The following is a 13,317-nucleotide window of genomic DNA, read 5'->3' as shown; positions in this document are numbered from 1 at the left end:
TTACGCGGGAACTCCAAGTACCAGCATGCACCAGTGAAGAACCAGGTTTCCATAACGACGACGTTTCGAAACGCCCAGCGGTGGGCGTGGTTATTGTGAGACTGAGTTTAGTTGAGGGATGCGAGAGAGGAGAGTGGAGTAGCCTGGAGCTGGACGTGAACTCTTACTTAACTTAGACGAGGGACTCAGTCTGAATCATGCGCCTATTCAGCTGTATAACTCACTGGGAGTGGTGTGGAAATTGTGCAAGATACGGATAAGAGACACGTTGCTTTCATTTTGACATCAAACCTTGCGCTGCTGCTGCTGCTATTGTTAAGTTTCCCGGATTCCCGTTAACGGTATTATTTATAATGCTCGCGCCGCAGCTCTGCGTCAGGACTAATCCCGGTTCTTCCCCCTCACGGGTTTGTTTCTGCTGACGCCGTAAACCAGGGCTGAAGTTTGTTAAATAACGTGTAAAAGAGAGGAATTTGACTGGAAAGCTGGTTGAAATAGTTACAAGTTTAAAAACAGTAAAGAAAAAAAGAAAGAGTTGAACATGGGGAACGCGGGGAGTATGGAGCAGCACACGGACCCGAGAGGACACAACATGCCGTTAAAGCTGCCCATGCCGGACCCGGGGGAATTAGAAGAACGATTCGCAGTTGTTTTGGTAAGTAAAGTCTGAGAAGTTTTTTATTTAAGGAGAAAAAGGAGAAAGAAACACACGGAATAAGAATAGCTTGTTTCACTGAAGGTAGGTTTTGTTCGGTTGTAAGTGGCACATTCTGCCTGCAGTGACGAGGCTCTGAGCCGGACTCTGAGCCGCTCCGCTCGGTCACTCCTCGCTATTGTCTGCGTTAATGAGCTAAGCTAACAAGACTAGCTACAAGTCTCTCAGCCGTCCAGTCTCATACCAAAAACTCTTACTGCACAGTCTTTATACATCTATAACATGTGTGTTATTACTTATAGCCTCATTTCTCTGTTCGGAGCAGGTTTGTCTCGGGTTTGTTCAGTGAACGTGTGGTGGTTTGAGTAAAAACTTGGACGACGCGTGTTAACTCGTCTGTTTTCCTTTCAGCGGTAGTTTAACTCATTTGTTTACTGGTTAGAAATTTTGTTTCTTAATTTGTTTCTAACAGCCCCACAATGTGGGGGTGAGTTAGACATTTTATTAGTTTCGTGTAGTTTTAAGCTCAGCTAGCTGGGCGACCTTCTCAGTCAGCTACTCTCTCTCTCTCAGGAAAAAAAAAAACTGCTCTAAGCTGTAGTTTTTATTGTCAGTTATCTTTTTTTTTGTTTTACCTTTAAACGTGTATCTTTCACCTGGAAAAGTGGATATATTGCACCTTTAAACATCATTAAGGCAGATAAACGGACCCTAGTTAGTACACTATAAAATGCCCCTTTTTAGGTGGTGCCCCATCCCAGTGATAATGAATGGTACCGTTTTTAAAAGATTCAAGTTTATAGTCATAAGCACAGGAAACAGTCTCTTACACCGTACAATGAAATTCCTTACTTTCTAATTCCTTACTTTGCAAATCCTCCCAGAAACCTCTGACATACTTTGAACAGGACATAAGGAAAACACAAAAACATTCATTACAAATGAGTACACATGGATCTACTTGTTGATTTTCACTCCGCATGTCCGGTTGGTTTGAGAGCGGATGGTAAGAGATGAAAAGTGCTGTGCTCTACACACAGAGCAGTATTTTGCCTACCACACACTGCTTCTTGCAAATCAGTTCCTCACCACCCAGATTTCCCCAGCACCTGCTCATCCGTCTTGTCTACACTGCTTTATCCAGGAAATGGGAAAGGTGTGACGGTCTATCTGTATGAAAGTTAGGGATATACCTAACTTTTTATATACCTTATATACCTTTTTATATACCTAAAAGTTAGGGATATACATAACTTTTTTTTTTTAAAGGGATATACCTTTTTGTTTTTTTTGTTTTTTTGTTTTTTTTAAATCTAACTAGACTCTCTGTAAGCTTCTGTTGACGTCATGCAAAGCATCTGCTTTAAGTGTCCTAAAAAATATGAAGAGGAACAATCCTTTGTTTGTCACATATACGTTACAGCATGGTACAATTGAATGGCCAAAACTTCTGGCCAGTATGAGATCGGTACATAATTAGGGAATTAGGAAATCAAAAATAGTCGTATTGTTAAACAAAAACATGTGGCAATGCAATTCAGTTTTTCTTTTTTTTTTAATGTAGCAGTAGCGTTAACAATAGACATTGTCACGAGCAGCTTTAGAGAAATCCGGATGTAGATTTAGCTTCTGAATGTGCAAGCCAGGGGCAACAACGGCGAGGAAAAACTTCCTGAGAAGGCATGAGGAAGAAACCTTGAGCAGAACCGGACTTGAAAGGGAACCCGTCCTTTTCAGAGTGACGCTGGATGGTGGGATTATAAATCATTGCAAAAGTCTACACTGTAATCCTTGTGATATGTGAGTAGCCCACGTTGTGAAGAACAAACACACCAGGTGACATTTATAGAAAAGTAAAGATTGGCAGGCCCATTTATAAATATGTATTCCAGGAGCTTCTCTGTAATTTCATACTTGCAGTGCTAATAAACATTGTTTAAAACACTTTAAAAGTTAAAAGCAGACTTGGTGATGAGCCTAAAACTATGTAAAAATCTTTCAATATTGGCTTGCACTACTACCCTGCTTTATTTTACCTGTCCAGCTCTTGTGCGTATCATCCTTCCTATGAAAATTAAGCACCTTTTACTAAAGCATTACTATGTAATAAATGTCTTCTGTAGCTTCTGTTCATTTTTCTCAAGAGAGCCAGCCTCCTGTTTCTATGAATAAGAATACCGTCCCAAAGCATTCCAGCTTTATTCAAAACTTTTATGTTCCCCGACCCTGTAATGAGGTTGGCTTTAACAGACTCTGCACCTGCATGTCTAGGGAATGCATTTGATGTGTGCTGTTCTGTTTTGCGTGTGTTTGTCTGTGTGTTTGGGTGGTACAGCCCTGGCTGTCTGCTCCTCTCGCTTTTATAGGTCAAACACCGTCAGACTTGATGCTTCACTAACACTAGAACAGTGCAGCCCTCATCACTCTGACCCAGGCTTCTCCGGTTAACACTCGGACACACACACACACACACACACTGGTGATAACACAGTTCAGATGAGTGATGGCAGAGCAGCCTGGGGTAAAAGAAAGTGAGTGGAAAGTAAAAGCTCTCCTGGAGGAAATGAAGCTGGTTTGGTTTTAATGAGTCATTCAGTCTCGCACAGTGCCTAAGGCTGCGGTTCTTTTTCTCCGGTCAGAGAGGACTTCTTGTGCATGTTTATATGATCATTTTTAAAAACATGTAATTATGCAGTATTGTAACAACCACATCAATTTTACCTCTTGGTCAGAGTCACTTGTAGTGTTATTGACACCTCTATATGTTCTATAAATAAGGAATAAACGACATGGTGTAATAGGAAAATTCATGGATGGCTGTTACCACCCCGAAGAGAATCATTTTGCTATAACAGCACATCCTGAAAGGGTTTCTTCTTCTAATACCACATCAGTTTGCCATTAATTACAATCAGTCTTTTTTTACAATCAATCTCCTGAGAGCTTGTATCGAAAAAAAAAATAGTCGTATGAGACTACCCAAACCTCAAATATTAATTCCACACTAATATACTGACTAAGTAAGTAAGTAATTTCCACTATAAAGTAGTGAAGTTTCTACTTCCTGGTCAGGGAGCTGTCGATCCAAATCTCACTAGCCAATGAGAGTAAGTTGCTGTTAAACCCTGCCCAGACATAAGATTTGTGCCAGAATGTCGAACGTAAACTTTCGGAGCGTGAGCGAAAAGTTTTCAAGTGTAAATGAAAACTCTGGCAGCACATTCATAAACCATGATTAGCGGAAAAAAAAGACCTTAGAAAACTGTTAACAAAGAGTGGTGTTTATTTGAAGATCATTAAACGTGTGCCATCGAGTTCACTATTTTCAGTTTCAAAGTGTTTATTTTTCTCATTGTATATTTTTGTTCTTTTCTTGAAAAGTTATGTTTAATACTTTTGACACAAATCTAATCCCATAAAAATGCAAATTACCATGTTACAGAGAACCTCAAAAAGATGGTCAAAAACTTTATTTGGATTGATAACCTGTCATGATCTGTGATACTCCGCGTTGAAATTTCCTGATGATCAAATCCTACTGCTGTTTCAGTTCAGCTTCTTTCAAGCTGTAGGAATAGATTTTGGTGATAGATTCAAATTTAGTGCTTAGTGTATCATATGGCATTATATATTTATATATATATATATATATGTGTGTGTGTGTGTGTGTGTGTGTAATATATATATATATATATATATATATATATATAATATATGTATTTGTTTGTTTGTTTGTTTGTTTGTTTGGTTTGGTTTGTAATTGAAATAAAATCTTTGTGCCTGTTCCAGTCACACTGCAGGATATTCCTCCATGATACAGTAACACATTTTAGAGTAAATGTGACGGCAGGCTGTGACAGCGATGGCGTCGTCACTTTTTGGCACTAGTTCTGAGCGCTTGTGTGTTTTACTCACAGCTCTTATTTATTTACTGCTATTAAACACAGACACATGCCAACCTCTGAGCTTTGGCAGGCTGAGGGAGTAGCTGCTTTACTGATGATCCCTCTGTTCCTACATCACTGAGTTGCTGTCAGTCAGTACATGGACAACAGTAATCCGATATTAACCCGATTAAGACGATACTCTGATTAAGAAACTGCCATTTAAACAGCAATTATTGATTACCTTAATCAGATTAAAGTCATACTCAAAGTAAACACAAATCAAATTAAGACGTGGAGTATTCCTGTTTTAGTCGATAAGTGCATTACAGACATGTACACACCTTAATCACACTATTAATGTCGTGTGGGGGTTTTCACCGCATTTTGCGACAGGACACGTACACACATGGCAGTGCTCAACCGTTTGACGGCAAACAAGAGAGCACGGCTGCGTCCGATATTGCGTACTTACCTGCTATATAGTAAGTGAAAAACGTGTATTTCTATATACTATAATAGGTAAGTATGCGGTATTGGATGCAGACCACGGCTTCAGTCAGTCATCTATTTGCACGTATAGCATGACAAATAATTAACTGCACTTGAAGCTGCACTTGAAACATCCAAAACTGTATACGGTACCATAACGAAGAACTGTCTGTTGATGCATGAAATTCTGGAGTGAACGTCGGACAGCGTGGCGTGGGGACGTAATGACGTGACGTTACTCAATCTATGTTCTATAACATGTAACACGGGAACATGAAAGGAGTATTCTAAAAGCAACTCATGTAAACACTTTTATCAGAATATTGTCTTAGTCAGAATAAGGTCAATAATTAGATTATTGCTGTCCATGTAAACGTAGTCAGTGATGAAGTTTGTGTGTGCACATGTGTGTGTGTGTATGATCCCCTTTATGTGCTCATTGTGTTTTAGCATGTGTTGTCTTCATACTTTGGTTCTGTAAGTTACATTCACAGGGTGTTAAAAGTTTACACGTGATCTCAGCACCATTTCAAGTGAGCTCGAGCACTTCTTTCGCTGTAAAACCTCGTGTACGTGTTCAGCCGCGAGCAGTATGTGGTAACAACCCCACTGCAGAGATCCACAGGGAGGATTTAAACACATATTGTGTAGGCGACGCTTGAAATCCACCCTTGGATTATTTCACTCTCCTGAGACAAAAAAAAGCGCAATCCATTCATACTGTAATGCTGCGTTTGACCTGAAACTCGCAGGAACGAAAGAATGTCTGGAACTGCTACTGATTTTCAAACCAGACATATTCATGATGTTCAGCTGTTGCCAAGATAAAAGACAAACTGTTTCACATGTGACTGACTGTGAAATGGAAATTTCTTTGTTCAGTTTTTTTTTTAAGGGACTTTCCAGTTATAGTACAGTCTGCAAAAAAAAAATGTTTTATATGAATTCTGTTATAGTAATGTTCACTTGTCTTGATTTTCTTTTTGAAATCGTATCCTTTTTTAAATTTCTTTTTTTTTTTAAAGAAGTTGAATCTGTTAAAATTCACATAAATACACATGTTTAGGTGAACTTGTGTAATATCCTCAAGGCCAGGAGGCAACAACGTATGGCATTTGTGCTAATCATTCAGCCGAGAGTATATCTGCGAGTGGCGGAGCGGTTGCCATGGCTGCAGGAACATTACCGTTAACTGCTTCTCCAAGGAGAAGAACCGTGACGCTGATTCTCAGCATGGCTCAGAATGATCATGCTTATCAGATTTAAGAGGAAAAGATTGTTTTGTTATGAAACTCTGCCAGCATTAAAAGGAGCAAAGAACAGAACAGACTATTTCTAATCTAGTCAACAGCGTTGCTGGAGTTTGTCACTGTGTAATTAAGGATAAACATAGGCCAAGTAGGACAAGGTTGGTGAGAACCACCCAACACATCCAGTTTTAGAGTTTGTGACTAGCCCAAGATGAATATAGGCTAGTTAGAGATGCTGAAGAAAAAGATTAGTCCTGTAAATGCTGTACATAGTTAATATCATTATAAACATGCTTAAGAGCATAAAACAAAGGTATTAAAGGAAATAAAAGAGTATATAAACTATGATAAAATGCGTCGCCTCTTTTTATTTGATTGACTTTAGTTTTTATAATGTTCATTTGATTACCAGAGGAACACGAGTCACGTTTTCATACTGCCCTTAATATTTTGTTGATATAAAAACAACGAGAGTTATTCAAAGGCATTCATGACTCAAAAAGCTAGATAATAAAGCATCCATATTTATACCCTTTGTAATGATGAGCCTTTTGAGACGAGAATCCAGACTCCATCCGTATAATTAATGGATGAAGTCCTGTAGTATTTTCCTGGCACTAAATTCTGTCTCAAGGAAAGGATTTATTGTCTTTAAAATGCGCTTTATCCAGGCCCGACACAGGGGTGAGCATCGGTATCGTGCTATTGTTAACCACCTCTGCTGCCTTTCCTGTAAAACCCCACTGGGTTTCTTTCCTGTTGGATTTACAGACGGATCCTACTGTGAGTTTGCTAAAAATATAAGCGAATGTTGAATGTAATGAACAAAAGACAAAGTTATAGTGTGTTGAATATGAGAAATAAAAGCAGTGTTTAGTGGAAATAAAAGCAAGTAAATACTACTACTACTACTGATAATAATAATAAATACCACTTATATTATGTGAGGTGAAATGAATATTTAAACTAGCCCACACTCCATCCTCGGAAAAAGCTGCTTTCTTTTCATCTCAAATCAGGAGAGGCTACAGGGATTTAAAAGAAAAAAAACAAGCTGTTTGTTGTGATCTAATATACTAGCTAGTATTCGGGATGCTCCGATCAGGATTTGTGCAGCCGATACCGATTGCTTGTCGTGATCGGTCGATACCGATCCCAATCGTTCAAGCTTTATATAAGTGATATGTAATCTTTCTGTTGACCGTCACTGTTAACCTTTTTATTTTTTTCAGATAAAGTAATACCACAGATGTTGCCTTGGATATATTATTTACAGTAACGTTTTAATTGAGAATCAAATAAATAAGCACAACAAATATTCTGTTCATTTTAGAATGAGAATTTTAACAGGTCTTTAAAAATTCACGGCAAATTTTTCATTGTTTCTCGAGACCTCGTAATCATTCCACTCTGGTGATGCCACGACTGCAGCTAAAGTTTAACATCATGTGTTTTACGTCATCAAATTGCGATCGGTTCGTGAGATCGGACAAATTTAGAGACTATCGATTGAGTCATAGAATGTGATTATCAGCCGATACCCATTGGCGGCCGATCAATCGGTGCATCCCTAGCTAGTATTTAAAAGGATTCAAAAACATGTGCACTCTCGCAGTACTTCTAGCTCTGAGCAGAATGGGAAACTCCCCATCCTTCAGACACGCCCTCTCGTCAGTCACACACACTGGAACACCTAGCCATGGTTCATTTTCATCTTGTGACATTTTAATGCACAGCTTTTGTTTTGTTATATGCTGCCAAGAGTCCGGAAACACCGGGTGTCCCAAAAGTCTCTATACATAGGGGACGCCAGCACCACGCCGGTTGTGCTGTCATCAGTGGACGCTCGTGGGCGTCCACTTTTCGGTTGGTCTGCAAATTCAAAATACTGATATTTTTTAACTTGTCGATAAGTTTGGCAACAGTGTCGTGTGTGATGTGCTCGCCATGTTTCCTGTTAAAGTTTATCACAACCTTGCGACAGCTTTCTGATCCAGCCGTGAGAACGATTTCAACACGGCTCGTTGGATCTAGAATTCATCCATCCATCTATTTTCTATACCGCTTATCCTACAGGGTCGTGGGGAACCTGGAGCCTTTCCCAGGGAGCATCAGGTACAAGGCAGGGTACAAACTGACTGGAACTACCTGTGTAGTTATGCGGCTTGAATGCACACCTTCCAGCCAGTCAGAATCGACTATTCAGACAGACCATGGTATAATTTCATTTAATTGATTAAATTCTGATTATTCTTCTGTATCGCTGTCTATTTGTATTTTTCTTCTGATTTAAATAAGCCCTGTCTTTTAAAGACTGCAAAAGGGATGGTTCATATATTTATATTAGAAAACAGAACATTGGATGCTGTTTTATTTACTATCGTTTATAATATATGAAGCACATACATTTCTAAAGCTTTTATAAAATGACCTGCCAGTATATCCATGGTGCTTTAGTCAGATTTGTTTAGTTGTGCACGGTTCAGTTTGCAAAAAGATTTGCCCTTGTCCAGACTTTACCTTGCACACAGCCTGGTTTACTTTGCTGTCGATCTTCATTACAGAGTTGTTGTTTTTTTAACCCTGCAGTAGCGTCCTGCTGAGGTTGCACTTAAAAGCTGTATTATGAATGTGAGCGGTAACCTGTGGTTGTGAGTTTGTAGCACATGTTTATTTGCTATGGCATGCTGCAAACCAGAATACGTTCATGCTTAACAAACCGAACCGTGTGTCTTGAAGGTGTATTTCACATAAGTGTCGCGTTTTATTGCTTTCTCCAAAAGACGTATTTATGATTCGATTCACGATTAAGTTACGCTTAAGCAGTACTATATGCACATTCCTCCCATAGTACACCAGCGCTATTCAGTGATGACATCAGCAGCGCAGCTACTGATAGCATTCTTGCCATTTTTTGTACTGACTTTCTATTAAGACAAACGAACAATGCTGATCCTTAGTGCTGCAGAGAGTTGACAGGAGCATCAGATTTCCACACATGTAGCAAAAAGAACAGAGGCGTGCTTTATTCTGTCTCGGCATGGAGCTTGGCACCGCACCTGAACCCTGCGGCGTCTACTAGCTCCCTGGCGGAGCCGAAGATTCTGCTCCGGCTGTATGTCTCTAGTCATGCGTCCATCCGTGAGCAGCTCAGGGTGCAGCGCCATGATCAGAAAGCAACCAGTGACATGATGCTCCCTTATCTAATTATCCAAACCAGTGTGAAGTAAGAAGAGCTGGAGGTAGAAGAGCGTAGAGGCAGTGCTGTGCACTTTAAGGGCTTTGTGCAGCCAGGGCCTGTGGTGTATGAAAGTGCTGGTTGGGAAAAGCTGAAGCAGAGCTCGAGTATGCAGCAGGCAGCGTGGCAGCCTGCCGTGTGGGAAACTGATTCCTGGCTCTGACCTTAAAGGCAGTTTGTAGTTGGGCTTTGAGTTCACTTGGGGTATTTTTTTTTTTTTTTTTTTTTTTTTTAGACGTAGTTTTTGGATTTCTGTTGATTTTTTTTTTGCACCACTCTGTACAGCCTGTGTTTCCTTTGCCATCTCATCTCTTACTGTCTTTATTATAGAGTACAATAACCCTAACATATATATTGTTTCATCCCTTTTCTGTTTTATTTTTAACTCTGCTTAGAAAAATGCTCGAAGCAAATACACAGTGTACTTTCCGTTTCTGCTACACACAACATACTTACATTTTCAGTCAACTATGCACTTATTCCACAATAAAACAGAAGTATACTGATTTTCTATGTCTGAATCTGTGGGAATAGAAGGCAACATGGATTTTAGAGAAAGCGCTCATAAAAGTTTATGACCCACCTTTTTGAATGGTAGCATTCACGATTTGAAGAGGTTACTGATAAGATCACGTGATTCTGACAAGCTTAACACTGATTAACGAACGCTATTGTATTTGTGACAATGTCCCATGTGTTAGATTGTCATACACTCATCAGTGTGTTGCCTCTCTTCAGCTCAACTGTGTAACGTTGTAGCTCTTTTGTGTGCTGTATGGCACAGATTGTGGGGTGATGTAATGGTCTGCTATGGCTTTATTAACACCACAGAATCACTGCTCAGATTTGCCAGTGCAGCCATACAGTAGCCAAAGTGTCACTCCTGGGCACTCTGCCTCATTGTCATGCAGTGTATTATGGGAGTACTCTAGGCTCGTTGTGCTGGCCAAGATGACGGCTGTTTGAAACCGTAGCGAGGATGTGACTAGACGTTTAGCGAGTGACGAAGCGTGCGTGGGTGTTTCCTTTGACAAATCAAACTGTTAGCCAGTCCAGCTGTTCTTCATTGTAAACACCGAGACCTTCATCTGTACTCAGAGAAAGGATTCACAGAGAAAAGAAAACAGAGAAACAAAGCACAGTTTTGCCACAAGCTTGTGACTGCGGGTAGTTATAAAACGTTTATCTGTGTGTGAAATCAGTATCTCCGAGTGCTGGGATACTTTTTGACTTTTTTGTTTTTATTCATGTTATGCATACGCTCACTTCTAATTTAGCCAAATTTCATATTATGAACTGACTTTGAATTCAAAACTTAACCATCACATATGGCGCCGTGCTAAAATGTTATTTATATACATTTATGCTTTTTTTTTTTGCCTTGACTTACTGTACCTTGGATGCTTTCTAATCCCTAGGCTACAACCCCCCCCCCCCCCCCCAATACCACGTAAAGCGCTTTGAGTGTCCAGAAAAGTGCTATATAAATGTAACTGTAACTCTTACTGCAACTCCTTGCTAAAGTAAGTTTGCCTTGTGGCCTTCTTACCATCTGAAGAGAGCCACGGTCTAAGCACTCCTCCTAATACACTCCTGTATTGAATGGACTTCGCCTTTGTGCCTGTAATGTTTGTATTCGGGCTTCAGTGATGCTGAAACACTTTGGCCATTGGACGAGACCCAAGCAAACGGTTCTGCCGAGCGCAGACAGATGCACTGTGGCTGTGTGTCCCTGGAGAGGCTTGTCTTTTGAAGGTGTGTGGGTGAAAGGACTTGTTTGTAGCCTGAGCTCTTGCCAGGGGCAACATCTGCTGTGTGAATGGGAGCTTCAACTGTATCTGAATGTGCTGCATGTAGAGAGCGAGGACAATACAGCAATCTGTCAGGGTGGCTTTATGCTTACAGCCACTTTCTCTCTCTGCCGACACGTCGACTTCAGACGTCATATAAAACAAGCCTGCTACAATTCAAAAGCAGAATAGACCTCTATAGAGAGTTATCTTCAAAGTATCGGATCTGTTTAACACCTTGTTATCTCCTCTTAGCAAGTGAATATATCTTAAATATAATCTAATCTAGCCAGTATTTCCTATAAACCAAGTATATGAGTATTAAACCTATTTGCAGACATTTTATTTATTTATTTTTACTAATTTCAAGCTTTAAATAGTTTTGTTTTATTGTTAGATTATTTTTCTCATGATAAGCATTCCTTTCTAGAAAGAAGCAAAGTGATCTGCTACTAGAATAAAGCTTGAAATGTGTAACAGTTTGAATAATATTCTGTTTGGTTTAGAATAATCTCATAATAAAATATCAGATCCATTTGTACATATTCAATATTATTTTTTCACTTGCTATATATATTGTTTTGGCATATATATATATATATATATATATATATATATATATATATATATATATATATATATATATATACGGCTGGTTGCTCAATAAAACTTACAGCTCATTTCCTTATAAAACTGCACAAATTATACCGGAGACCGCTATTTATATTTTTATTTTTCATTTTTGTCACACCACATATTGCCCTTGTTTCATTTTCTACTTTTTACTCCTCTTTTTTTTTAATGTAGAAATGTTTAATTTCATTATTTTGAAGGCATCTTTGCGCTACAGCATTTCTTTGCATGTGCCTAAAACTTGAATACACTACCACAGTTTGCTATCGGAGAATACTAAACCGGAAGCTTGCATAGCCACTGAGAGTGTAGAGGAAATACGCAGAGACGGTAGAGTCCATTGAGTTGCTTTATATAAGTAATAAGCAATCGTATAGTATTAACAAATGTGTTATATAATGTTATATTTCTTAGGTCTTTCCTTGTAGAAGTAAACAAGGAACTTTTATAAATACATAAGATTATTTCATGTTTTTCTGGAAAAGCTCTTCCCAGGGTCTGCTTGACTCAAGTCAATAAGCACTTTATCCTGCTCATAAAACAACTGCTTTTTAAAATAAATAAAAAAATCAACTCCCAAAGGATTGAAAATGTCACAGCCCACTCCAGATGTTTAATGATGAAGAATGCTGGTAAGTGCTGCAGTTTGGTGAACTCAGCATTTGGTCTTGTGTTCTGTTATACAGGTTTGGTTTCACTGCAGTTTGTACTATTAAACGACCTAACTAATTTCTCTCACCTAATCTCTGGGAGCGCTTAGTGCATGTCATGTGATCAGCATTTGCAAGCCCCAGGGTTAATAAGTCACGAGACTTTATTAGTAATCCGCTTACGTTGTTAAAGCAGAGTTTCTGATTTAGCACTAGAATTGCTGCTCGGGTCAATTCCAGAGTCCAGGAGGACCGAGAATGTTATGAGAATTGGCAGCACTGAAAACGTTTGCCGTTGATGTGACTTCCTCATGGACTGTCCTGTAGAGTATATTCAACTACGTCTATCTGATCTCTCTATAGCCTCACTGTAGCCTCGCTGACTTTCTGTCCCAACACACTAAGAAGCAACAGGGTTGGCACTTTTTGAGTTGACCTTTTCACAAACTGTTTATGATGATGATTATTATTATTATTATTATTATTATTATGGTTATTTTTAATATGTAGTAAAATGTACAGTTTAATGATTAGGCTTATGATATCTTTAACTTCCTGTTAAAGATATTACACAGGTAAGTGAACCAAAGCAGTGTAGGTCTATCACAGCTTGCATCCTTCTTTAAACATCATTAAATACTCTTAAACAGGGCAACTACAGTGATAATGGTGTCTTTCCTCAGCACTTAAATCAGTCCCAGATGCTTGTGTGTGTATTTAGTGAA

General features: G+C 39.1%; 1 protein-coding gene across 3 annotated transcripts in view; it reads left to right on the top strand.

Moving 5' to 3' along the window:
• Positions 1 to 13,317, top strand: part of fmnl2a (formin-like 2a) — a 61,492-nt gene continuing 48,175 nt past the window's right edge. For 2 of the 3 annotated variants that reach the window (XM_053626990.1, XM_053626991.1), the window contains exon 1: positions 5 to 655. In XM_053626990.1, coding sequence (XP_053482965.1) covers positions 542 to 655 — 114 coding nt within the window. In that variant the 5' untranslated portion in view covers positions 5 to 541. Of the gene's footprint in view, positions 656 to 13,317 lie in introns of all 3 variants that reach the window. The other variant, XM_053626992.1, reaches the window with a different exon arrangement.

The sequence above is a fragment of the Ictalurus furcatus genome, chromosome 6 (genome assembly GCF_023375685.1).
Source record: "Ictalurus furcatus strain D&B chromosome 6, Billie_1.0, whole genome shotgun sequence".
Classification (NCBI taxonomy): Eukaryota; Metazoa; Chordata; class Actinopteri; order Siluriformes; family Ictaluridae; genus Ictalurus; species Ictalurus furcatus.
The sequence above is the reverse complement of the archived record's forward strand: the minus strand, read 5'-3'. Positions and strand labels throughout refer to the sequence as shown.